Source organism: Dipodomys merriami, unplaced genomic scaffold (genome assembly GCF_024711535.1).
Source record: "Dipodomys merriami isolate MVZ:Mamm:240054 unplaced genomic scaffold, mDipMer1.0.p SCAF_11, whole genome shotgun sequence".
In the NCBI taxonomy this organism is placed as follows: domain Eukaryota; kingdom Metazoa; phylum Chordata; class Mammalia; order Rodentia; family Heteromyidae; genus Dipodomys; species Dipodomys merriami.
In genome coordinates this window covers 46923567-46949142 of record NW_027202382.1, presented here as the reverse complement: position 1 = coordinate 46949142, position 25576 = coordinate 46923567, and the positions used below count along the sequence as shown (strand labels likewise).

Sequence of the window (25576 nt, the reverse complement as noted above, 5' to 3'; positions counted from 1 at the left end):
ACAGGACACAGGACACAGGGGCACAGGACACAGGGGCACAGGACACAGGACACAGGACACAGGACACAGGGGCACAGGGCACAGGGCACAGGGCACAGGGGCACAGGACACAGGACACAGGACACAGGACACAGGGGCACAGGGCACAGGACACAGGGCACAGGGCACAGGACACAGGGGCACAGGGCACAGGGCACAGGACACAGGACACAGGGGCACAAGGCAGGGGCACAGGACACAGGACACAGGACACAGGGACACAGGGCACAGGGGCACAGGACACACGGGCACAGGACACAGGGCACAGGGCACAGGGCACAGGGCACAGGACACAGGACACAGGGGCACAGGGCACAGGGCACAGGACACAGGGGCACAGGACACAGGGCACAGGACACAGGGCACAGGGCACAGGACACAGGGCACAGGACACAGGACACAGGGGCACAAGGCAGGGGCACAGGACACAAGACACAGGACACAGGACACAGGACACAGGGACACAGGACACAGGGCACAGGACACAGGGCACAGGGGCACAGGGGCACAGGACACACGGGCACAGGGCACAGGGGCACAGGGCACAGGGCACAGGGGCACAGGGCACAGGGCACAGGGCACAGCGGCACGGGGCACTGGAAGTTCTCTCAATCCCCTAGGCAGGCGGCATTGATGGATTCCCTTCTCAGCTTTACAGACCTCCTAAGTATGGAGGGAGTCCCGGGGCAGCTAGTGTCCTGGAGCCGTGTGCGCACACCCAGGACCATGCGGCCAACAGACGCCGAGGCAGCTGGGGGTTTGGGCAGGGGAGACAGACCAGGACCCGCGGGGCCGGCTGCCAGCGCGGGCAGCCCGGGCTCGACCCTGCGCTCCCGGGCGCAAACCTGGGCGCGGAGGGCAACTGTGCGGGCGGCGGGCGGCGGGCGGCGGTCCCGGGCGCCCGGCCCGAGAGGCGCGCACCGCACGACCGCGGCCCGCAGCTTTCCCACGGCCCCGCCCCCGGCGGCCGCCCCGCGCGCCCCGGGGCCCGGGACCCCCCGGCCCGGCCCGGCGGCGGCGGCCCCGCGCAGCGGCAGGTGGGCGCGCTCGCGCGGGCGGGGGTCCGGCCGGGCCGCGCGCCTCCCCGGAACTCGGCCGTGCCATTCCCATGATGCCCAGCCACCGGGCACGGCTTCCGGAGCGCGGCCGCCGCCGCCGCGGGTAGGTGGCGCCGCGGCCGCCGGTTGAGGGGGGAGGGTCGCCGCGCCCCGCCCCTTCCCGGGCCCCGCGGCCCCCGCGCGCCCCGCGCCCCCGCGCCGCCCCCGGGACGCGGCCAAGCCGAGCCGGGGACCCGAGCAGGCCGCGGCGGCGGCGCGGGGCCCCGGGGAGGGGCGGGGCGCGGCGGGCCGGGGGCCGCTCCCGCGCCCGCCTCTCCCTCCGCGCCCCGCGTTCCCGCGGAGCCGACGGGGCGGGCCGGGCCCGGGCGAGGCGCAGGTGAGGTCCGCGGCGCGGGGACGCCGGCCTCGCCCGGGGTGGCCGCTGCCCTGTGCGGCGAGGCCGAGGCCTGCCCGCCGGCCTGGCCGGGCTTGCGAGCCCCGGAAACGCCCGCAGACCCGCCCGCGCCCACCTGGCCCGGCGGGCGGCCCTCGGCGCCCTTCCCTCGCCCCTGCCTCCGGGCGGGGCTCGGACCCTGGCCGCGGGGGTCGCCGGCGCCTGGGGCCAGCCGGGGCAGGGGCGGCCCGAACCCCGGCCCAGTGTCTGGGACCCGAGCCAGCCCACGCCCCCTTCTCGGGACGGGGCCCCGCCTTCGCGGAGGGGAGACCCGATCTGCCGGGTCCCAGCGGGTCCTAGCACCCGAGCTGGCCGCACTGGAGGGGAGTTGGGGGGGGGTCCGGGAAGAGGGGGTGCGTCCCCTCCAGGGGTGGGTGTCCCGTCCGAGGAAGCTCAGAGTCCCTCACCACAACCTAGACTCGGACACATGGCCTGGGTTCAGGTGCCCGTGTTTCCACGGCCACCCCAGAGGCTGGATGTCTGGGCAGCTTGTGTGACCAGGCTGGCTCTGCCTTGGCTCGTGCCTCCGGCCGCAGTCAGGGAGGTTTCTTCGGGGGACTGCCTTCTGCTTCGTGTGTTACACTAGGTGTTCGAGCAGCTGGACTGTCCACGGATTCCCAGGGCAGTGGTGGTCACTTCCAGGCTGTGAACAAGATGCGCTGTGACGCTGCTGGTCCCCAGCTCTACACCTGGCTCCGCTCCTCACATGCCAAGGCAAGATTGCTGCTTCAGGAGTTCATGCTCTTGAATTCAACTCTACAGTCCAGGCTCACACAGTCCTGTCATTTACCTGAGTTTGAGGAACTGCACAGGTCCCTAGCCAGCAAGAGAACTTGTCGCCGCTGCCCTGTGTCTGTATGGGTCCATCCGTGGCTTATGGCCAGTAGGGCTGTAGTAGAGGACTGATCTCTGGCTCAGACAGGCACACCCCTGCCCCTCCAGCACCTCCACCTTGTCAGTCAGCTGCAGTCAGTGTGTTCGGTCTCAGGGTAGATCTCCCAGAGTTTACTTTTGATGACATATGTTTCTGTAAAAATTTATATGAACTACAGCTCCAGTCTCTGAAGTACATTCTCCAATTCCTGATAAAAAAAAAAAAAACAATTTCTGGGGCTGGGAATGTGGCCTCATGGTAGAATGCTTGTCTAGCATGCATGAGGCTCTCAGTTCAATTCCTCAGTACCACATAAACAGAAAAAGCCAGAAGTAGTGCTGTGGCTCAAGTGGTACAGTGCTAGCCCTGAGCAAAAGAAGCTCAGGGATAGGCAGGCCCTGAGTTCAAGCCCCAGGACTGGCAAAAAAAAAAAAATCTATCTTAAAAAGCCAGCTGAGGGAGACAGGCATACAGGTACACACCTGCAATACCAACATTTGGGGGGCTGAGACAGGAGGATCTGGAGTTTGAAGCCAGCCTGAGCTGTGTGTGGAGTGAGTTGGGGGCAGTCTGTGCAGGGAGGGGTTGAGGGGGTACTAGGTGAGGGTGATTTCAGTATAAGAACAGTGGAGATACCTTATCCTCCAATCCTTTTGAAAGATGAGTCTGGACATAGGATTTCAAGCGTTGCAGTACATTTGAATTCTGCTTTCTTTCTTTTTCTTTTTTTTTTTTAGCACAGATTGTTAACGGCCAGTGAGTTGTTTTTGGATAGGCAGCACTGGCCGGGTCTGCCGTTGAGGCAGCTCTGTATCTAAGTGCTGGCCCGACCTCTTTGGGCAAAGGTGCATGGCTTGTGAACAGCAGCTCAAAGTTAAACAGAGCTCGAGGACCCACAATGGAAGCAACACGAACACACACGGGCCAGGTCCGCCTCCTCCCTGCAGTGGTCCTGAGAGAAGTTCATCTTCTCGGTATCCATCAGTCTTGTGCCTGATCACGTTGCCCTCCCTCCCACGTGAGGGAGCAGGAGGGTATCTGAGGCACCTGGGAAAGTACCCTGAGGCCAAACACATGGATCACAGCTGAGCTGTCAGTCTTCCCGCATTCCTCTGCAGCTCTACTCCCTCCTCGGCTGTCCAGGAAAGGCTGTCTGAGCTGTCTATTTAGAGAGTTGCAGGACTCACCTAGTCGAGCTATGGAAACCGGGCCGTGACCACACTGCCTGAACAGGGCAAGCAGCTGTGAGTAGGGCCATGTTTATACTGCTGAGCTAACTGTAGACTTCCAGGAGATGACCTGGCAAGTGCATTTTACCACGTTCTCATAGGAGGGCTTGGTATCAGTGACCGCTTTCTCAGTCGCTCACTCTGTACGACTGTTTGTTTCAGGAGTGCCTCTCTCACGGCGGGAAGGGACCCACCTGAGAAGCTGGACTTATCTGGACACGCGTTCGTGCTCCTTCTTTTTCCTGCACAGAGAAGCGTTTGTGTGGCCTTGTCTCCTCCCAGCACCCTTTAGAGGTAAATAATGCCTGTGTTGTTCTCTGATGGAGAAGCTGCAGGCCGGAAAAGGAAAGGCAGAACTGGGGCCGTGACGCTGCGCACTCCTCCGGGTGCAAAGGTCTGGAAGTATTGTCTTACTGAGCCTCCGCTGAGTCCTGGCCCAAGAGAGGATGAACTGCGTTTACAGCAGAGGACACTGAAGCACAGGAAACATGAGCCAGCTGCCCAACGAGCCCCAGCCAGCGGGCCACGGGGTGGAAGGCCAGGCAGGCTGTTCTGGGTGGCCGCCAGCCGGGTCCCCACACGAAGCGGGCTTGTCGCACGCATCGCGCCACTGTGGTTTCTGTCCTCCCAGGATGTGAAAGTGGTGGAAAGAGCCAGCAGGGTGCACCTGTACACCCTGCCCCTCTGCTAGGATGTTCCTCATGAACGCCCCTCCAGTGGTCCCGCTCCAGTCTAGGTGGGAGGCCTTTGGCCCGCCTGGAGGATTCGGGTTCCCCACCCGAGCCTCGGTCAGCGCCGGAGTGCGCATGATCATCAGCTCGCTGCCACGTGAGGAGCCTCTGCGGGGCATGAGCGATGGGCGTGCCACGCAGAGGGACCAGCGAGCAGAGCCAGGGCGTGACGCCAGGCTGGGGGCCGGCCCTGCCATGCACAGGGAGCAGCCTGTGTTTGTTACCTGTGGCCTTGCTGCTGACGGTGGCCCTCTGGGGCGTGAGGAAGCGGTGCACCTTGACCCCTCGGTGCTGGACTCGGACAGCGATGACTCCGTCGACCGGGGCATCGAGGAGGCCATCCAGGAGTACCTGAGGGCCAAGAGTGGGGCTCCCCAGCCCAGCCCCTCAGCACCTCCTCCCTGGCCCGCCCCGCCTCCCCTCAGCCCTCCCACAGGGGCCCCCAGCTCCGTCAGCACCCCTGGCAGCTCTGCGGGGGCCGGCCAGGGCTCCACCTCCCCAGGCAGCGTGAGCAGTGAGGACTCCTTCGAGCAGAGCATCCGGGCAGAAATCGAGCAGTTTCTGCATGACAAGAGACAACACGAGAACAAAAAAGGTGCAGGACCTGTAGATGGGAAAACAGAGCCCGGTGACAGTGCTGCCACCAGACTTAAACCCTGCAGGGAGCCTCCCCCCAGGGCGGCGCCCAGGCAGGACCCCGCAGGAGCCTACAAGGAGTTTGTCTTCCGGAAGCATCCCCGGTTGGCGAAGGCGAACGCTCAGCCCAAGGCCGCAGAGCCTGACAGCCCCAGCCGCACGAGGCTGGCCGTGCCCAGGCCAGAGGCGGCACAGCAGCGGGGCAGGGCCAGGAGGAACGCCAGTGCTGTCCGCAGGGGCAGGCGACTACAGAGTGTGGCCTCTGTGCCAGAGGCCTCGGACTCCAGCAGCGATGATGGCATTGAAGAGGCCATCCAGCTGTACCAGCTGGAGAAGACCAGGAAGGAAGCCAGCGGGGACCCACCGCCCAGAGCCCCGCTCAGAGAGGAGAGGGGACCCGACACACCTGCCAGCGGTGTGGGCAGCACCCTGCTGAGTCCGGTGCTGGAGGCCCACGGGAGGACCCCAAGCAAGAAGAAGCCAGCAGCCCCCAAGGCCGTAGGTGTGCCGGGGGGCCTTGACCCCGATCACCCCTCCAAAGCCCCCGCGCCTCCAGGACACGCAGCCAGCAGGAGCGAGTCTGCAGAGCAGGCCTCGTGCCAGGCGGAGGCATCCGCCGAGCTGATGTGTGCAGAGGCGATCCTGGACATCTCCAAGACCATCCTGCCGGCTCCCGGGCAGGGCGGTGACCCGCGTTTCCCCAGGGGCCCACTCTTCTGTGCCCCAGCCACCCCGGCTCACTCTGGTGGTGACAGCAGCGCAGTGGACAGCGACGACAGCATAGAGCAGGAGATCCGGACATTTCTGGCTCTCAAGGCACAGGTGGGGAATCCACAGCCTGCCCAGCACCCGCTGTCACCACCAGGCCCCAGAGCCCGGGCTGGCCCCACCACAAGCCTTCTCTCTAAACCACTTGAGCAACCTGCGGGCTGCAAAAGGAAGCGGAGAGGTGGAGGGGGCAGCGCCCCAAGGCCAACCACACCCAAGAAAACTAGGGACCCGGTAGACAGTGCCCAGAGTGGCAGCCATAGCCAGACAGTGGTTGAGCCTGGCTGCGAAGGGCAGGACTCGGCCAGCCAGGCCAAAGCCAGCAAGGCCCCAGCAGGGCAGAGCGAGGCCAAGAGCCAGTCTGTCCCCTCCAGGACACTTGGGCTCATTGATTCGCAAGCGGCTCCAGGCTTTGGGAACCCCAGGAAGGCAGACAAGGGTGGAAGCGTCAGAGAGAAAGAGAGTTCTGAGGACAAGAGTAGCTCACTCGACAGTGATGAGGACCTGGACACGGCCATCAAGGACCTGTTACGATCCAAGCAGAAGTTGAAAAAGAGGTGCAGGGACCCCCAGGCTGTGGGCAAGAAGAAGGTCAGGTTTAGCACCACGGAGACGCATTTTGTGGATAAGCATTGTGGGCTCCCCAGAGACTGGGCAGGCGGGAGCCCACAGGTGCTGAGGAGCTGTCTGTCCAGGTCCAGAGGCCCCAGCGGGGCGGGTCTGGGGCCACCAACGTCACAAGCCTTCAGCAGCGCAGCAGAGAGAACCAAGGCTGGCGGCTCGGGGGCCAAGGCTGCAGCGCTGGCTTTCCAGGCAGGAAGGACCCCCCATAGGACCATGCCTTCCTGGGACATGGGAGCCAGCCTCGGCCCTCCCTCAGCCTCCAACCCCAGCTCCCTGTCCGAGGACAGCTCAGTGGACAGTGACGATAGCATCGAGCTGGAGATCAGGAAGTTTTTGGCAGAAAAGGCCAAGGAGTGTGTGAGCACTTGTGTTCAGCCAGGGAGTCATGCTGCTCTGGGACCAGGGGGCCTGGCCAGGCCAGAGGTGCTATGCAGGAAAGAGCCGGCACCGCAGCCTGGGATACGAACCCGGAGCCAGAGAGCCAGGGCGGGCCCTCTGCTGACTGCAGGAGGCTGGGGCACGGAGCGGGCTGGGGCAGAGAGTGCCGCCAGCCTAGGTGTGCAGGGTGGAAAGGGAGCCTCGCATGCAGAGCAGGCCGCCCGCCCACCGGCTGCCCTGGGCAGATGTGAGGCAGTACTGCCCAGGGGTGGCAGTGGGAACGCCTCTGCCAAGACGCCCTCCGGGGGCAAGAGGAACACTGGTGCCCACAGAGACCAGAGCCCGCGAGGGGCCGAGCCGGCCGCTGCCGAAAGTGCTTTCGGCCAGCCGCCTAGCTGTGCCAGAATGACCACCGAGGCTGCGGGCAGCGGGAGCATCTTTCACCTGAACTATGGCAGCGGGACGTTGCTGACCCCCAGCCCAGGACCCCAGGCTGACCTCACCCTCCCCTGGAGTGACTTTGCCCACCAGAGCAGGCTTTCCAGCCCCTGGACACTGAGCGCAGAAGGCCGGGGCTCCCCGTGGACAGGTGACCCCGGGAGCTTGAAAGGGAAGGGGGCGGAGGGGCCCACGAGGGGCCGGAGTGGCTGCACCCCGGGCCCCCGGAGGAGCCTGCCCTTCGCCAGCTTCCCTCCTCGGCTCTCCACCCAGATGGTCCACTTTGGAAAGAGCATTTCCTGGGGGGGCAGGCAGGCCAGCCTCTTCAGTCCCCACCTGGGCCTGCCTCTGCAGAGCCCAGCCTTCTCGGCCTTCAGGGAGACCCAGGTCGGCCACAGCCCTGTGTTCGGGAGCCCGTACTTGCTCATGAAGGACAGCGGGCCCCAGCCAAACAGGAGGGCACAGGGAGAGCTCCGCCTGCACTGCAGAAGCCTGGGCTCCGGAGAGGACATCTCAGACCTGAGGTACGGCCACCTCGTGGGCGACAGGGACCAGCAGGACCTGGAGGCCCTGGGCAGCGATGCCAGCGAGTACAGCGACACCTCCCTGGAGGACACTGGCAGCGGCGCAGTGGTAAAGGGCAAAGCCCTCAAGCTGTGATGGGAGCCCCGGATCTTGTCACTTCGGTGGGAAGCAGCGCCACCATGCGCGTGCGTGTTTGCACAAGTCTGCGCCTAGGTGGGAAAGTGGCTGTTGGTGAAAGAGCGAAAACCAGAAAGTCCTTTCTAGTAGCCCCGTATGTATGTATGTTAACTTGAAATTACGTTTTTATTTAACAGATGTGTCCTGATAAAGATAGGTTTTGTAGCTTTTTGTAAATTATTTCAAGTGTTGTTAAAAAAAATATTTTTGGCCAATACTGTGGTTCCGTTTTGTAGGGCATCCCTAACCGCAGGCTTCTGTGGTCTGCACAGGCGGGGAGGCGGATGAGCTTTGCTGATGAGCTTTGGCGCTCTCTTTCCCAGCCACAGCCAGAGGCTTGGGCCAGCGCCTCCCGGCCACCTGCTAGCACACAAGCTGGGGCTTGGGGAAAGTGGCACTGGCCTGCTCGGAGCCTGCCGTCCTGTGCTGTGCCCAGAAGCTGGCAGGAGCTGCAAAGAACCCCAGGTCCCCAGGGACCTCCGAAGACTGCAGTCACAGACTGAGATGAGAGAATGATTCAAAGCACAAAGTCCTCTGACCAGCCATCTCGTCGGTCCCGTCCAGTCCCGTCCCGTCTGGTCCCATCCCATCCTGTCATCCTAAGTGAGATTGGAGCCACTGGCTCTGCAGCTCAGCCCTGAGCTGGACCGTGTCCAGTGTAGCCCAGTGTCTAGAGAACTCGAAGATCTCAATAAACCTCTTTTTCTATGAGAGCTATTGATCTTCGTTTTTAATCGTGGCACACCTCAGGTATGTGTGCATCATCCTGTTGTAGACCCCTGTGTGTGAGTGAACAGTAGCACTCGTGAGGTGGTTTGGTCCACGGACACCTCGGTCACTTGTGGTGGTAAAGCCCCCAGTGCTGGGGACAAGCCTCCCACATATGCGCCCTGAGGGAGCCGGGTGGATGCCACTGGGCACCCAAGCTAACCGTATGCATTGCTGTCTGTGGCCCGTCATCCTGGGCCGATCCAGAGGGGCCTGGCTGGTGCCCGGGAGCCTCTGGTTCCTCCTCGAGGCGTGCCTGCTGGTGCTCCCATAGCCCCACAGTGCCTGCAACTACCACAGGGACCGCCTCTAATCTCTGCGTCATCACCTCGAGTTTTGCAACACAGCGTCTCCTCTGGAGCTCAGTGTTACAGCTATTGTAACCAGAAGAGAATTTCCTATACCTTGTGTACCTGGTTTTTGTTTGTTTGGTCATGGGGCTTGAACTCTGGGCCTGGGTACTATCCCTCAGTTCTTCATCTCAAGGCAAAAGCTCTACCACTTGAGCCACAGCACCACCTCCAGTTTTCTGAGTGGTTTATCGGAGATATGAGTCACATGGAATTTTCTGCCCAGCCCCTTCTGGCTTTTTAATGGTCACTTGGAGATAAAAATCTCAGACTTTCCTGCCTCGGCTGCTTCAAACCAAGATCCTCAGATCTCAGCCTCCTGAGTATCTAGATTTACAGGTGTGATCCACCAGCACCCAGCTCATGTCCTTTCAGTTACTTGGCTTGCTCATTCAGCTGACACTACATTTAGGCCACATTTCCAGTCTGTTTTTTGCTGGCTATTTTGGATAGGAAGTCTGCCTGGCCTGGCTTTGAACTTTGAACCTGTATATCTCAAGTTCCTGAATAGCTAGAAATACAGACATAAACCACTGGCAATCCTGCAAAAACATCCAGTTTTAAGAGCTTCAGTCATCCTGGTGTGGGGGAGGGCTGGGGGAAATCACCTTTATTTATTGCTCAAGATGTGAATGATCATATGACAGCACTTTATCTGCTCATATAAAAAAATATGTCCTGTCCAGCGATGGTGATTCATGTCCATAATCCTAGCTACTGAGGAGGCTGAGATCTGAGGATCACTGTTTGAAGCCAGCCCTGGCAGAAAAATCCCTGTGAGACTCTTATCTCCAATAAACTACTCATAAAAGCCAGAGGTGGTGGTGTGGCTCAAGTGGTAGAACTCTAACCTTGAGCAGAGAGAGGCTCAGGGATAGCACCCAGGCCCTGAGTTCGAGCCCCAGGACCAGGAAAAGAAAGCTTCAGCTTGGAAATACATCAAACAGTCAAAGGTCTGGAAGTTTATAATCACTGTTTTTCCTCCATGACACCTGCAAATGCAGAGCGACTTAGAGCCTGGCGTGTGGGAACAGATGCTCGGGCCCGGGCTCCGGGGGCTTCCCTGAGGCAGTTTCCAAGACCAGGCCTGTCACAGGACACCTTCTCTGGAGCCTCACTTTCCCACCTTAAAGCAAAGGCACAGGGTAAGTGCTGTGTCCAGGCCAGGGAAGGGTCAGCTGAGGCAACAGTGCCCAAGCCCTGCAAAGCTCACTGGACAGCCAGAGCCAGACTCGCCCTCGCTGAAGCCCTGGGAGGATTATAGACACGGCCACAGATTGCATATCCCTCAGAGCCTGTGACCCGTGTCCCCCAACTCCCAGGTAACTGAGTCAGAGGGAACCGTGTTGGGAGGCCATCAGGGTTGCCTGCAGTCAGGAGCGTGGGACCCTTGGCATTAATGAGTTGGTAAGAAGGGGGAAAGACCTGAGCTCTCCCAAACCCAGACCCAGATCACCTCCTACTTTCGAATAAATACCCAGCCTCAAGTTTTTCAGTGTAGCAACAGCAACAGAATAATACATATTAGAGGAAATGGGAGTTTGTCTTTCCAGATGCTTCTATTTAGAGAATGCAACAGCAGCAGCAATTGCTGCAGAAACAGCATCTTAATAGACATGGCCCATCAATGTCCTCCAGCCCAAGCCCACACTGCCCACAGGACCCTCTGGATCCCCTAAACAGTAATGAGTTATTGTTATTATTTTGTATTAGTATTATTTGGTGATAGTAGAGTGGGGCTCTACCACTTGAGCCATGCCCCTAGCTCTCTTGTCTCAAGTTTTTGCCTGGGCTGACCTAGGACAGCAATCCTACCTACACTTCCCGTGTAGCCAGGACCACGTCACATGAGCCACCATCTACCTTGTTTTTTGAGATAGGGTCCTAATTTTTGAGGATCATGAGCCATGATCCTCCCGGTCTCTGTCTCGAGAGTGGCTGGAATTACAAGCATGGACCGCTGTGCCTGGCCAGCAGCCACACATCTTCTTTGCTGACTGCTAGGCCCAGGCCAGGCCCAATAGGGTCCTCAGCCCGGAAGGGAGCTCTGCCCAGCACTGAGGTTTTCTCAGGTGTGCACTAGCCACTCCGGCCCTGCCCCCTGCTCTTCAGAGCCACCTGGGAGGAAGGGCTTCCTCCTCAGTGTGTCCTGAAGCTTCTTTAAGAGGCTTCAACACAGAAGGGTTACACTGGCACTTTGATGTAAGGACTGTAAGGAACCTATCTTCTGTCTGACACTCAAATCGCTGGTTTCCCAGCTCAGAAGAAAGACATGACATCTATTCTGGCGTCAAGCTCTGCTTTGTATCCTTTAATATTAGACATATTGAGCAGTTCTGTTCTCCATACCACAAGGGACATTAAGAATGCTGCCCAGTGTTTACTTCTCTGCATTCATAATCATTAGTCCTGGCTGAAGTTTAACTTCCTCCCCAAACTCCTGCCTGCAAGATCCTGGAGATAAGTAGGCTATGAAGGAGCCCCCAGGGTAAGAATCTTCTCTTCCTAGAACCTAGTAGCTTATACCCAACACTGACTTAGGATTCTAGATAACAATCCACCTATGTAGTTATTCCTCCACCTCCAAATACACTAATTACTCCTCTGATTTTAACTTTCTCTTGAAACTTACAATCATAGAGATCCTCCCTTTAACTCAGAACACTGGATCTTGTCTGATCTCTAGCTAAGCTGTGCCTGGCCTAGTTGGCACTGAGATGGGAGAATGGCAGGTCCACTGTGCCCGGTGGACCTTTCCTCTCACTGGTCTCTCCTGGCCTTCACCAGTCTCTCTCCCTCTGCATCATGGATGGATGATTTGCCAACAGGTGTCTGCTCTTCCCATCACCCAGTCCTTGGCCTCACCATGCCCAGGCACAGCACCCCATGCTCCCCAGGGCCCCTCCGGGGTCCAGGGTAACAATCATGGCTTCCTGATGACATTGCTGGCGTGCTACCCATGCATTTCTTGACTCCAGATTAAACTTCCGGTCCCAGACACCCACAGCTCTGGCATTCCGTCACAAATATCAGACAGAGGGGCTAGGAATGAGGCCCAGTGGTAGACTGCTTGTCTAGCATGCATGAAGCCCTGGGTTTGATTCCTCAGTATCACATACACAAAAAGGACCAGAAGTGGTTCTGTGGCTCAGGTGGTAGAGTGCTAGCCTTGAGCACAGAGAGGCTCAGGGACAAAGCCCAGGCCCCAAGTTCAAGGCCCAGGACCGATAAAAAAAAAATTCAGACAGAGGCAATGTTTTAATGGAAAATTAAGCCATTCACATCTTCTCTACATATATCTTCAATATCAAAGGAAGAAAGAAAGCAGGATATTACAGCCCCTATTTGCATACTTTTCTGTTGCAAAGACAGAGCAGTGTTTTCAGAGAAAGAAGTGGCCAGTGTACGTTTACAATTTGGAAACTTGTCAAGCACTAGGGCAGTGCTGCTGGGGAGCTGTGGCTGGGGCACAGAGCGCGCCACCCTCAGTCACAGAAGGACGGCCTGTTGCCGTTGTAACTGGGGTGGAAGTTGAGCCGGTCACAGGGGGTGATGTAGTTGTCGGGACCCGTCACGACGCTCTTCTCCAAGACGACGTTGAAAACGTTGCTCTGGAACATTCCACAAGCTGCCTGGTGTTTGGAAAACTTGTTTGAGTTTGGGTAATATTCTGTCTGGAAGAGAGAAGAAATATGAAGATTCCGGGTACGCCATGATGCTCTTTTGAAAGCTCTTTGAAAGACTGTAAGAGGAAAATGCCCTCCTCCTTCCTAGCAGGGAAAGAAGCAGGGTGGACAAGATGGCCTGGCCAGCCACGGCCTCACCGGTTTACATGGGCAGTCTGGGAATAGTGATGAATAGTGCCCGCATTCACCAGGACACGGACGTTACAGGGCCATCACATGGGAGCCTTTTCACACTTAGTTATGACTGTGAGCGTTAACCTGGGATCGGGCCTGAAGCGCTGCTTTTCCCTGTTCACCTGAACTTCAGTGTCTCTTCTGTGGGATGAAAGCCGCATCTACATCAGGGTGTGTGTTAGTCAGGTGTGCGATAATCGCACACGCTACCTGAGACTCAGCACTTACCAAGAGGAAAGGTTCAAGCATTGGGGGTTCCCACTCAGATCAGGCAATGCCCTTGGTGTGGCCTCGTGTGGATGGCAGAATGAGCTACTCACACCAGGAGCCACACAGCAGAGCAAAGAGATGCCACCAGGGCTCCCATAGCCCCTCCCAGACACACCCCAGTGCAACCTGGGACCCGCAGATACCCTGGGGTCTGCAGTGTACCCTGGGACCTACAGTGCACCCTGGGACCTGCAGAGGCACCCTGGGGCCCACAGTGCACCCTGGGACCCGCAGTGTACCCTGGGATCTGCAGTGCACCCTGGGACCCGCAGTGTACCCTGGGGCCCACAGTGTACCCTGGGATCTGCAGTGCACCCTGGGACCCACAGTGTACCCTGGGATCTGCAGTGCACCCTGGGACCCACAGTGTACCCTGGGATCTGCAGTGCACCCTGGGACCCGCAGTGTACCCTGGGATCTGCAGTGCACCCTGGGACCCGCAGTGTACCCTGGGATCTGCAGTGCACCCTGGGACCCACAGTGTACCCTGAGACCCGCAGAGCACACTGGGACCAAGTGTTTACCACCTGGACCTTTGGGAGACACCCATTCACATGACAGGAGTGGTTTTAAGGACTCACCATGTGTTAATGTCATCTTAGAGCTGTCCAGCAAAACAAAAGCAAACCTCCATGGCCCACACCCCACCAGCCCAATGGTCTTGACGCTGTGTGTGTGTGTGTGTGTGTGTGTGTGTGTGTGTGTGTGTGTGTGTGTGTGTGTGTGTGTGTGTGTGTGCTGGGACTTGAATTCAGCATCACACACTGTCACTTGGCTGTTTTGTTCAAAGCTGGTGCTCTACCACCTGAGTCACACCTCCACTTTACAGCTTTTTGCTGGTTAACTTGGAGATCAGAGTGTCACAGACTTCTGCCTGGGCTATGTTCAAATCATAACCCTCAAGCCACAGCCTCCTCAGTAGCTATGATTACAGGCATGAGCCACCACTGCCCAGGAAACAATGAGCTCTTGTGGGAAGGTTCTGTGTATGGGAATGCTCAGCACCTGTGTGATGGCTGTGGGTCTGTGTGCATGCTCAGTACACAGCAATGTGAAGGGTGTGTGCATCTGTGGCTGCTAAGTGCCTGTGTGGAGCGTGTATGTGTTCAGATGATGTGTGTGTGTGGATTGTATGTAGATGTGCAGACTGTGCACATTATGAAGACTGAGTGCTATGTGAAGGTTGTGCACATGTCAAGATGGTGTGTACGTGTGATGGTTGCATTCGTGTGTGAAGGCCGAATGCGTGTGCATTTGTTATGACTTGCACAAATATGCATGTGTGAAGGTTGAGTGTACAGTGAAGGTTGTGTGACAGTTGTGTCCATGTGTAAGGCTGCATGCATTACAAAGGCAGGTGTGAATGTGCAGGTCACATCCATGTGTTATGACTGTGTACATGTGGTACAGTTGTGTTCACATGTGAAGGTGTGCACGGGGGCATGTACCGGGAGACGAGAGGAACATAGCGGCAAATCTTCCTGCAATTTCCTCTTTCTAGAACACATTCACCTTCTACATTCATGTGCAAGTCAGGCACAGCCTCCCCCTCTGGGTGTTAGAAGCTGAAGCTCCCCCACCTCCTTCCACCCATCCAACACGTTCAGGGCCCCCCAGGTCCTCCCCTCCGCATGCCCCACACACCGGCATCTCATGCACAGTGGGCGCTCTGCTCCCGTAGGTCTGGTTACTCGTCCTGTACAAGGAGATGATCTCCTGGCTCCTGCAGAAGAGAAACACACCCTTTACTCACTCATCCAAGTCTGCTCGGGCCACCGCCTTACAGAATTTGGCTGCTGGAGGCCTGTTGGCAGAGCCCCAAAGACAGCCATGTGCCAGGCTGGCCGCGTGCAAGACGGGCGATACAGCTGGAATGCAACACTCACCCTGGCAGGCTCATAGCCCTGGCCTCCTCTAAAGCTTCAGTCCCCTCCTCCCAAAGCACTGCTGAAGGCACCCAGCCCGACCCTGGCAGGGCTACTGCCTAGCTCCGCTAATTACCCTGGGAAGCTGCCTGCCATCAGCTGCCAGGCCCTGCCTCCCAGGGGCCTCCTTTCTAAATCTCAGCTCCACACTTGCCAAGTGCAGGTATGCGGTAGTGCAGATGTGGCTTCTGTCCCCAGTGCTGCCCTTCCTACTGGCATGGCCCAGGGCCACTGCCCACAGCTCCATTTCCTACTGGACAGTCTCCACAGGGAACGGGTGAACACACGCAGACACTGCCCTACAGGACTTGTGGGGGTGGGGCACAGGGCAGGGAGGTCCTGGCATCTGCCCTGCAGCAATGGGGTATTTTGTTATTTCCTAGGCCTGGCTGCCCTGTAACCTCAGCCTCACCACCCCCAGCAATACCCACCCACTCTGGTAGAGGTTCAAGAGTGATTGATTCATTGACTTTGCTAGAGAACCACCATGCAGACATCCAGGTACAGAGAACAAAGAAAGGTTTATTGCCAGGAAAGGGGGTGGCAAGACTCCTTCTCACAAGGGAGAAGGGAGAAGCAGCACCGGCTATTGTCTGGGGTGACCTATATCACCTAGGAGGTTTAGGAGGGGCTGGAAGGGGCTAGGCGGTGGAGACTCCCGGTGTGGATGCGTGGGCCGGGGGCTTCATCATGGTGGACTAGGATTGATGGCTGCTGCCCAAATAGTAGACAAGGGTCCTGCAGCTGCCCAGAGCTGACGGTCACTCTAAGGGGCTCTTGCTGCCTTCAGTGGTGGTAGCTGCCCCAGAGGAGTGCCATCCCGAGGTCAAGGGGGCTGGCGGCTGATGATTCACTGCCTTTACTACAGGGGCCTGGTGTTGCCCAGGAAGGGAGCGTGCCAAGCTGTGGGGAGGGGAAGGGGACTAAGCTATGGGAAGGAAGCGCATTTCGCTAACAAAGAAGAGGAGAGGGGTGGCCGAGGCTCCCCATGGCCACAAAGGTTCTGACTTCCACTGGGGGCTCCCCACACCTCACTCACATTCCAGGGTGGGGCTTTGGGGAGTATTTCTGGGACAGGCTGGGGAGGGGCGCCCAAGGGGAAGCCATGGGAGACATGGGGCTGTCTGAGCATCCCGCTGCTTTCCAGACGTGCCTCGGCCCGGCCTACCCATCTTCCTCACCTGTAGCCCTGAAAACAAGCTGGGTTGTTGAACCTGCCGGGCAGGTCCTTGCTCACACGGTAGTAGTCGCTGGTCTTCTCCGGGGCCTTGGCCTTGGGTTTCACAGGCTTCCCACACTCTTGGGGGGGGTCTTCGCACTGTGGGGTGCTTGCCTTATCCTCTTGGGAGTGTTTCTCACACTCGGGGGGGATTTCCTTGCACTCTTCGGGGTGTTCCCCCGACATTTGGCCTCTAGCAGGAAAAACTCACTACAGCCAAAGCCTTCAAAGTAGCTAAGCCCTGGGTGGCAGCAATAGCTTGTTGTCCTGTTGCTAGGCAATGGAGTCACCTGATCTGGAGGGCTAGGTCCTTAAAGGGGCAGGTGCAAGGCCCGGCAGGCTCTCCTCTCTCTCCCTCCCAGAGAGAAGTAAGTAACAGTGGGCATGGCGGGGCAGGGGGAGAGAGCACATCTTTGCTGGCCGGAGGATCCCGGGCGGGCCAAGGGGGTCTTTCTGGAACTTTTGGCACACCTGTATGGCACCAAATTGCGGCAGGAGGCAGCTTTGGGGTCCGTGGCACCGTGGCACCCCATCCGCAGGGGTGTGCCCGTCCCGTGGGGGACTCCACCCAGGAGCCTGCGACCCCGGCCGCCTCAGGCCTCCCCGCAGCACTGCGCCTGCACAGGCCCGGCCGGCACCAGGGCAGGCGCCCCACGGAGCACTGTGCGAGCCCAGGGCTCGCTGGCTCGGCCTCACTCCAGCAGCTCCCGAGGCTGAGATGGGAGGATCGCGGTTCGAAGCCCACCTGGGCAGGAAAGGCCGCGAGGCTATTGCTCCAAGCAGGGCCACGGGCTGCAGTGGCGCGCGGCTGGAGTAGAAGGGCTGGGGGGCCGGGCCGGGCGCGGAGGAGGCCCGCCGCCCGGGAGGGAGGACCGGCCGCCCCCGCCGCCCCGCCGAGGGCCTCGCGGGCCGGGCGGGTCCTCCGGGCCTGCGGGCGGCGCTGCGGCCCGCGCGGGCGGCGGCGGGGCGGCGGGGCCGCTCGCCGCGAGCGGAGGGGCGGAGCCGCGTCCGGTCCGCGCCCGCCATGGCGGCCTCCAGACTCGTGCTGTCCCGGCTACCCCGAGCGGGTGAGACCGGGGGCCCGGGAGAGGCGCGGGGGTCCCCGGAGCGGCGCGGGGGCGCGGGGAGGAGCGGGGGTCCCCGGAGCGGCGCGGGGCGCGGGGAGGAGCGGGGGCCCCGGGAGCGGCGCGGGGCGCGGGGAGGAGCGGGGGTCCCCGGAGCGGCGCGGGGCGCGGGGAGGAGCGGGGGCCCCGGGAGCGGCGCGAGGAGGAGCGGGGGCCCCGGGAGCGGCGCGGGGAGGAGCGGGGGCCCCGGGAGCGGCGCGGGGCGCGGGGAGGAGCGGGGGTCCCCGGAGCGGTGCGGGGCGCGGGGAAGCGCGGGGGCCCCGGGAGGGGCGCAGTGCCTGGGACGGTGGGGCACACGGCTCTCCCCCGCAGGTGTCCCGCCCGCCCGGCGCTGGCCCGCTGTCCACACGGCGGCCCTCGGCCCCGCGAGGCCCAGCCTCAGGACGCTGGCAGGCGCCCCGGCCCCAGCGGCTAGAGAGCCCGGCGACGGCGACAGCAGTGGCCACAGCAGTGGTAACGGCGGGCAGGCTGGGCTGGGCTGCGCTGGGCTGGGCTGGGCTGCGCTGGGCTGGGCTGGGCTGCGCTGCGCTGGGCTGCGCTGCGCTGGGCTGGGCTGTGTGTGTGTGGGGAAGCCTTCCAGTTCGTCCCCAGACCCCGGCGGGTGGCCCCATGCATCCTCTCCTGCCTGCCCTAGACCTCCAGAGCAAGCTCCTGGAGGAGCCCCTCCGCCACGCGGACTTCTTCAATGTCAAGGAGCTGTTTTCCGTGAAGAGCCTCTTCGATGCTCGCGTGCACCTGGGGCACAAAGCTGGCTGCCGGCACAGGTGTGGGCCCCCGGGGGTTAGGACCAGCCAGCCCTCCTGCCTTGGTCTGCAGAACAGGCCTCTGTCGCTTTGGTGGGCACTCAGTCCCTCCATTAGGTGGGACCACTGAGCCCCAGAAGGCTCAGTGGTTTTCTTCTCCCGTGCCTGGGGGGGACCTGCGGCTCAGGGTTTCCTTCACAGGTTCTGAGACAGACAGCCCAGCACCTAGGAGGATCTCGTAGCCTGTTCTAGGTGGTGGAGAGAGGGTGCTGGTTGGGACGGGGGGCAGACCATAGTAGAGGGAGCAGTGGCTCAGCTCTGGGCACTGTGGCTGATTGAGGTGACAAAGCCAGAAGGGACCTGGGGCTGTACTGTAGTCCAGGCACTCAGAAATGGCTGCCAAGTGACGCTGGGTGCAAGGAGCAGTGAGGGCCCTCTCTGAGCTGTGTTTGAACATCCAGACGTTTGTGTGGCCCCATTCAGTCATCCCTGGACATGCCCTCACGGGGGAGGGAACTTTGTTCCCAGACTGCAGTGGCCCTGCAAAGGGCCTGGGTTGCTGGTAGGTACCTGTGGGCAAAGACGGTGCTGGTGCTATCACCCCCTGAGCCCTGATCCCACCCGCCGGGGTTGCCCGCAGGTTCATGGAGCCGTACATCTTCGGGAGCCGCCTGGACCAGGACATCATTGACCTGGAGCAGACGGCTGACCACCTCCAGCTGGCCTTGAACTTCACCGCTCACGTGGCCTACCGCAAGGGCATCATCCTGTTCGTGAGCCGGAACCGGCAGTTCACACACCTGATCGAGAACACAGCCCGCAACTGTGGCGAGTATGCCCACACCCGCTATTTCAAGGGCGGCCTGCTGACCAACGCCCCCCTCCTCTTTGGGCCCACAGTCCGCCTGCCGGACCTCATCATCTTCCTGCATACACTCAACAATGTCTTTGAGCCTCACGTGGCTGTGAGGGACGCAGCCAAGATGAACATCCCCACTGTCGGCATCGTGGACACCAACTGCAACCCGTGCCTCATCACCTACCCTGTACCGGGCAATGACGACTCCCCTGCAGCCGTCCACCTCTTCTGCAGACTCTTCCAGACGGCCATCAAGCAGGCCAAGGAGAAGAGGAGGCAGATGGAGGCCTTGTATCGCCTGCAGGGCCTGGAGGGGACTGAGGATGGAGGGAGGGCTGGGCCTGCTTCCAAGGCAGATGTCCTCCGTTCCCTGTGACGGGCCTCTGGGGCCCCCGCCCGGCCCGGGTCCCTGGGGAGTGCCTGGCGTGAGGCACTTGGATCCCAGTCTCGGGTGATGGCGCTGGGCTGCATTCACAGGGTGTAGCTGAGCAGCCTCAGGCTGCTCTGCAGCTCTGTGCTAGGCAAAGCGTGTCCTCGGTGGCTGCTGGTTATAGTTACAGACTTGAACCTGGCACCTTCTCTAGGAACACGGGCTTCTCCTCAAGAAAAGTCCCCTCCTGTCTTGACATTGGACGTTTGTCGGGCTCAGCACAGGTTTTCTTTTCAAGCCTGGACAGGCTGGTTGCAGTGTTCTGTAATGTGTTGCAGGTCAAACCCTGGGGAGTGGCCAGCCGGGCTGGGCAGCCTGAGGAAAGCTAGGCATTGGAGAACTCCAGCAGAAATAAAACTTCCATTTGGAAAGCTGAGGCTGAGAGCTCTTCATTTCCGGGGTGGCACGTTGCACAGCGCTCTCCGTGCACGCTCCTCAGGACAGGCGACGCTTGCTCAGAGCTCCAGTGGGGCTGCTCTTTTTCTCACTGGAGCCAGGAGCCCTCGGCCCGCCTGGGCAGGGGAGGCCGCCCATACACGGGCCAAGTGTGGATGGGTGGTGAGTGCTGAGCAGCTGCAGGTACCTGCTGACTGTGTGCACGTGCACACGTGTGGCGTGTGGTGCATGTGCACCAGTACTGGGGCTTGAACGCAGGACTTGATAGTCTCGTTTGGCTGTTGTATGTTTTTTTTTTTTTTTTTTTGCTTAAGGTTGATGCTCTTCCACTTGAACCACAGTTCACTTTGAGGTTTTTGCCGGTTAATTGGAGATAGGAGTCTTGTGGGCTTTTCTGCCCTGGCTGTCAGCAAACCTCGACCCTGGATTACAGGCATGAGCCACTGGTACCAGGCAGCCTGCTAACTCTTAAAAGTCTCTCCTTGGACTTCAGCTGTGAGCCTGGAATTGGCGGCTAAGACGACTTCACCTGGTTCTCGGGATTCCACCCCATCCTGCGGCTGGCCATGGCGTGGCTCGGCCTGTCCCAACAGGGCAGTGTGGGGGACTCCTGCGGTCTTGGGGGCTGACCTCTGGTTTGAATCCATGCCTGGCACAGCCACTCAGTCAGGAGGATTACAGGTGGGAACCTGTTGGCCGTCATTCAGAGCTGCTCTCCGATGAGACCCCCATGGTGGGCCCCTGTCGAGGAGCCCACCTGGCCCGGCCTCCAGCTGGGGGGCTTCGCAGCCTAGCCAGACACCCAGCCTGGTGTCCTGAGCCTTACCTGAAAAGCGAGTTGGGGGACCCTTGGCCTATCTGAGGGGCCAGAGCTCCCCACAGCCCAGCCGGGTGTCTCTTCAGGTGACCCCTCCTGCCGGCCGCCTCTAGGAATGTGCAACATAGAGAAGGGCGAAGAAGGCCCTGGGTGATTCTGGGTGCTGGCATGTGGACATCCTGTGGCCCTGTGGTAAACACAGGCTCATCTTGGGCACCTCCGGCGTCAGGGTTCCGTTCACTCCTTTCCTCTATATCTGTTCACTCATTTGCCAGTCAGCAAATACCAGTCCCTGCCACGTGCTCAGCCATGCTCCCTATTCCTGGAGTTATATCCGCGGGAGGCAGGAGCCGGGCCTGTAAGTAGAGGTGAGTGCTTGGAAGTGAGCCACCTCCACTCAGCTCCCCTCCCTGGGGCCCGCGGTGTGGACAGATGCCAGGGCCAGAGCCACCTGGAAGGTGTCAGGGCTATCCTAGCGCCCACCACACCCCCATACCACACAGGCCTGGCGTAGTGTACACACGCACTCATGCCAGCAGTCTAGCCCACACCTGCTGCCTGAGCGGAGGTTACTCTGTAATGGGCATTTCTTTTTTTTTTGGCTCCCCCAGTCTGCCCCTGCAATCCTGTTCAAACCCAGTGAGGCCTGGTGGTGGTGGTGGTGGTGGTGTGGGCCTCGTCTGGCACCTTTGACTCAAGGACTGCAGCATGACCCTCCACCCAGGATCCAGGTCCTCCTGCTACACAGTGCTGGCACTTGTGGGGCATCTTGGAGATGGGCAGAAGAAAGCCACCACACCCAGGGCAGAGTTCCCAGCCCTAGCCCTCTCAGACCCCTATCCGTAGATCAGATGAATGGGGAGGGGCTCCCAGGTCCTAGCTCTCACTCACCATCTGGAGGGACGGCCCCTCTACCCACTGCGCAGGGGACCTGCCCCCACCGGGGACCCAGGGCCCGTTTCCCTCAGCATTTCAGGAGAGAAGGAGAAATGGCTGCAGGTTTGGTAAGAGATGACCCTAACCCAGTGTCTCATCTCCTTGCTCAGAAGAGGGGCCAGGCCACCTTCATCCTTCAGCCATTTCACTGTGGCCCCTCGAACCCTGTGGAAGCCTAAGTCCAGGATCAAGGTGAGGGCTGGGCCGGAAGAGCGAGGAGACAGCTCACCTCTGCGCTCTCCAGCTTGTCAAGTGCTCTCTCCAGGCCCTGAGACATTGGCCTGGGGCCCTGAACTTGCCAGCCAAGGGGTGCAGTGGGCTTTTCTTCATCTAGCCTGGCCTGGGCTGCACGACGGTGGGTTCAGATGAAGAGTGACTCCTGGTTGCTGCTGTCTTCTGGTGAGCGAGGAGTGAGCAGTGAATGAACGACCAAAGAGGACTATTACACAGGGATTCCAGAGGGGCTGGGCGGGTCCCGAGCCCACCAAACCTGCCATCTGTAAGGCCCACTTTGGCATGGGGACAGTTAGTTTTCTGATGATACAAGATGCAGAATAACAAAAAAGTCTGGCATACAGGGGAGACTGGTGCTCAGGGTGAAGTCTGGACTCCAGTTCTCAAGGCAGCCCAAGAACTCCCGCCAGGGCTCCATGAGCAAGGCAGCACAGCTGGTACATGTCCCCTGTGAACCAGGGGAATCCTGAGGCGTGACTTTCCCAAATTATGAAACATTTTTCTCTGAATTTGGACAGCAGCTACAGCCCAAAGACTGACTCCTGTAAGTCTGATTCCTGCAAGTCCTGACTGATGAATAAAGGGCTTAGATAGGTGTTATTTGCCAAGCAATGGACAGCTGTGATCGCCTGAATCCAGTCAAGGAGAGCCATCACCTCCCAGCGCCCGGCTGAGGGCAGCAGACATCCGGACATAGGCTGCCACCTAGTGTCCAGATGGGAGAAGTAACACACTCTGGGAGCCAGGCCAGAATTGAACAGATCAGCTCTACCCTTACAGGAATTCTGGTCTCAGCAAATGCTGTCTGACCTTGGGAACGGAGGCATGTTTCCCAGTAGTCTGGCGTGCAGAACAGCGAAGCTTGGAGCAATTCTGGCTGAGCATCAGAGGACTGACCTTGATACCTGGGGGCCTCTGGAAGGGATTGCTTCTGTTGGCAGGTGCACGCACTGGCTCCCTGGGGCCCACGGGAACTCCTGAGGCATGTTCCATACCTGGTTTAAGTTTGTGGAGTCCCCTGGGTCTGGCCTTGGGGCTGCCGGCACCTCCCTGATGATTATTCTTTAACAGAGAGGCAAGTGAGACAGGACACCGCTATCTCTGTGGGCTGGGCACTACTCCAGCTCACACCTGGTCCAGACTGTCCACCTGGTCACAGGGGGGATAAATCTCACTTAACCACAACACCTGCCTGGAAGGGGCCTGTGAAAAGGTGGGGGACAAAGACAGAAGATGCCTCCACCCCTGCACGACATTCCCACCAACGATGTACACGCTGAGTTCAGTCCTTTCTATCCCCTCCCCATAGGCACTGAGGTTTGGTTTGGTTTGGTAAAAATTATTCTGGCAAAGAGTAAGATAGAACCTCACTGTGGTCATTATCTTACCCATCAATCAGATTACATGTTTCTCTGGCCCTTGTCTGTTTCTTTCTGTATTCCTGAAGTTTTCTCCCATGCTGTAGCCTGGCTCTTTAGTCTCATTCCCTGTGCCAGGCAGAGTCTTTAAACCTGAATTAGTCTCATGATCAATTCTTCTTCTTATTCCTCAGCTATGGGAACTCCATTTAAGAAGCCATTGCCTGTAGCTGTATTGTGGAATCCCCTCTGTCTGTAACTTCAAGCAATCTCATCTTCCATGGAGACTTTGGCACATTTTGAGGTGTTTTTGTACAGGGTGAAGGACAGGATGGAACACAGGATCTGAGCATCATTTATGTAAGAGACTGTCCTTTTCCCAGTGCATATCTGTACTACCTTTGCCAAGGCTCTGAAGGTTGTGACTGAGGGCTTTTTTCTGGGCTCTCTAACCACTAGCACACATATCTCTTTTGTGACATGTCTGTTAATTTTGTTACTCCAGCTCTGTGGTATATTTTGAAACCAGGTGTTGTGATATGTCCAGCGAAACTGTTTTGATCATTTGGGTTTTTTTTTAGTGGCATGAACATTCAGATTGCTTATCGTCATCCTGCAAAGAACATTTGATATTTAGTGATTGCATTGAATCTTCACGCTGCTCTTCACAATGCTATGTTAATTTTTGTATATCCACATTGGAAATATTTACATCTTCCATTTTCTTCAGTGTTTTATCATTTTCCCTACAGAGGACTCCTTCCTCCTTGTTTATTGCAAATTATTTGGAAATATTGTGAATGACATTGTTTTCTTGATGTGAGAGTTCATTTCCCAGAAACCCCACCATATTGGCAGAACAATTTCTTGTACCGCAATAAAAAAGCTGTTGACATTGTTTGGAAAGGGCAGAAATGGGGAGAGGAGAGTCAGAGGGGATGAGATTGAATGGAATACATTGTAAAACATAGAATTGTAACACGAAAATCCTCTTCTGTATAACTAATGTAAGCCCATACACAAAAAAATGAGTACCAAAGTCACAGGTACAAGTCTGCCAACCCTACCATCTTAGAAGATGTCTTGTGAACTGGGACCATTGAAATGCTAGCTCAGTGCCACTTGCCAGCATTTGCAGAAAGGTGCCAGACCAACAGGAGTCTGATAGCCAGGCCACTGGTGGCCAGTCTGCTCAGCTGTCAGCCCATGTGTGCATCAATCGGAACTCAGGTTCAGGCTTACATGACTGAGTTTGATAGGGGATCCAAGTGTTTCCCAATAGATTGCCGCTAGAATTCTCAGCCAAAGCAGGAGCTGCTCACGAAAAACACTTTGTTCATAACTAAATGAGCTCAATTAAAATAATTCCTCACTTCCCAAGATTTTATACAGTTGACCTGAAGAAAATGTAGGCTTCCTTTGCATAACAAATGGTTATGTGAACTAATATGTAAGAGAGGAACTTCTCACACAGGAAGAGAATGGGTAGAGACAGGTGAGAAGGGCCAGCATGGCAATGTCTACACCCCTGACGGGTGTGCATGTGTGACCGCCCCCACCATGGGCACAGGATGAGGCACGAACAGGGCACTCTGGAATAGTTTGCACTGAAGGAAGAGCTCAAGGGAACAGCTGTGGGGATGGATGTCACATCCCTGTAATGGCTCAGTAGGCGCCCCCCCCCCAACAAGCCCTCCCTGCCCATGTGCAAGCTTGCCCAGACCTTACACCTGAGGCCGGAGTATCCAGGTTCACACGTGGTCACACACAGGACGAGTAAGGAACTGGGAAAGGAGAGAAAAAGACACTGGGAAGAGACCAGAAGGAGATGTCTGTCCAGGAAGCAGGCCAGGGAGTCTGGAGACAGGAAGAGGGTGGGCACGCCAGGACAAGGGACCCAGGGATGGCGCTGGCTGCCCTTGCCGAGCCACAGCCTGTGCCTAAGCCAGCACTGACAGCCAGCCGCACACCCAGCCAGTCCTGCCTATGCTCCCACACTCGGGCATGCTCCGGCCAGGCCTCGCTGATCAGGGCTCCCAGAGGCCGGGATTGCAGCCTCCACCGAGACAGAAGCTGGGACGGGGCAGTAACCCTTGGCTGAGCCTCCCTGCTTCTTTTCTGTCTGCTGGACAGGATGTGGTGGATCTTTACCCCTGAAGCCTGTCCACCGGGCAGCCCGCACACTCTCAGGTGAGGCCGTGGAATGAGAGATGGGACAGGAGGCTGACAAACTCGAAAAGAACACGGGAGAGACAGAGCAACCTGGAATCATAGCTGATCCCAACAGGACCTGCTCCATTGTTATGAAGTCAGGGCGGACACCAGGCTATCCCCAGGGGAGGGGTCCACTGGCTCAGACGCCAGGAGGATCCAGAGC

General features: G+C 58.6%; 3 protein-coding genes across 5 annotated transcripts; 2 read left to right on the top strand and 1 right to left on the bottom strand.

The window, feature by feature from the left end:
* The first annotated feature begins 1153 nt into the window (after positions 1–1153).
* Positions 1154–8621, top strand: Ppp1r26 (protein phosphatase 1 regulatory subunit 26). 2 transcript variants are annotated; one of them, XM_070014967.1, is made up of 3 exons: positions 1154–1200; positions 2117–2244; positions 3796–8621. In XM_070014967.1, the coding sequence occupies exon 3, from the start codon at positions 4326–4328 to the stop codon at positions 7866–7868; it is 3543 nt and encodes a 1180-aa protein (XP_069871068.1). In that variant the 5' UTR covers positions 1154–1200; positions 2117–2244; positions 3796–4325; the 3' UTR covers positions 7869–8621. The 2 variants fall into 2 exon arrangements, with proteins under 2 accessions (XP_069871068.1, XP_069871069.1); XM_070014968.1 differs by lacking the exon at positions 1154–1200 and adding an exon at positions 1424–1473.
* Positions 8622–12271: 3650 nt separating this feature from the next.
* On the bottom strand, positions 12272–16597 carry Pierce1 (piercer of microtubule wall 1). 2 transcript variants are annotated; one of them, XM_070014964.1, is made up of 3 exons: positions 16265–16594; positions 14803–14881; positions 12272–12702 (listed from the first exon to the last, which is right to left on the bottom strand). In XM_070014964.1, exons 1-3 carry the CDS (start codon positions 16486–16488, stop codon positions 12514–12516), a joined length of 492 nt encoding a protein of 163 aa, XP_069871065.1. In that variant the 5' UTR covers positions 16489–16594; the 3' UTR covers positions 12272–12513. The 2 variants fall into 2 exon arrangements, with proteins under 2 accessions (XP_069871065.1, XP_069871067.1); XM_070014966.1 differs by having other exon boundaries at positions 12518–12698; positions 16265–16597.
* Positions 16598–17303: 706 nt separating this feature from the next.
* Mrps2 (mitochondrial ribosomal protein S2) lies at positions 17304–19832 on the top strand. Its single transcript, XM_070014963.1, has 4 exons — positions 17304–17369; positions 17739–17879; positions 18061–18190; positions 18810–19832. Exons 1-4 carry the CDS (start codon positions 17327–17329, stop codon positions 19402–19404), a joined length of 909 nt encoding a protein of 302 aa, XP_069871064.1. The 5' UTR covers positions 17304–17326; the 3' UTR covers positions 19405–19832.
* Positions 19833–25576: the final 5744 nt, after the last annotated feature.

Coding starts and splice junctions, on each gene's coding strand:
- Ppp1r26 (XM_070014967.1), top strand. CDS start 4,326: ATGTTCCTCATGAACGCCCCTCCAGTGGTCCCGCTCCAGTCTAGGTGG.
- Pierce1 (XM_070014964.1), bottom strand. CDS start 16,488: ATGTCGGGGGAACACCCCGAAGAGTGCAAGGAAATCCCCCCCGAGTGT. Junction 14,882..16,264: donor GCTTGTTTTCAGGGCTACAG/GTGAGGAAGATG, acceptor TCTCTTCTGCAG/GAGCCAGGAGATCATCTCCT. Junction 12,703..14,802: donor CCACTGTGCATGAGATGCCG/GTGTGTGGGGCA, acceptor TCTCTCTTCCAG/ACAGAATATTACCCAAACTC.
- Mrps2 (XM_070014963.1), top strand. CDS start 17,327: ATGGCGGCCTCCAGACTCGTGCTGTCCCGGCTACCCCGAGCGG. Junction 17,370..17,738: donor GTCCCGGCTACCCCGAGCGG/GTGAGACCGGGG, acceptor TCTCCCCCGCAG/GTGTCCCGCCCGCCCGGCGC. Junction 17,880..18,060: donor CAGCAGTGGCCACAGCAGTG/GTAACGGCGGGC, acceptor TGCCTGCCCTAG/ACCTCCAGAGCAAGCTCCTG.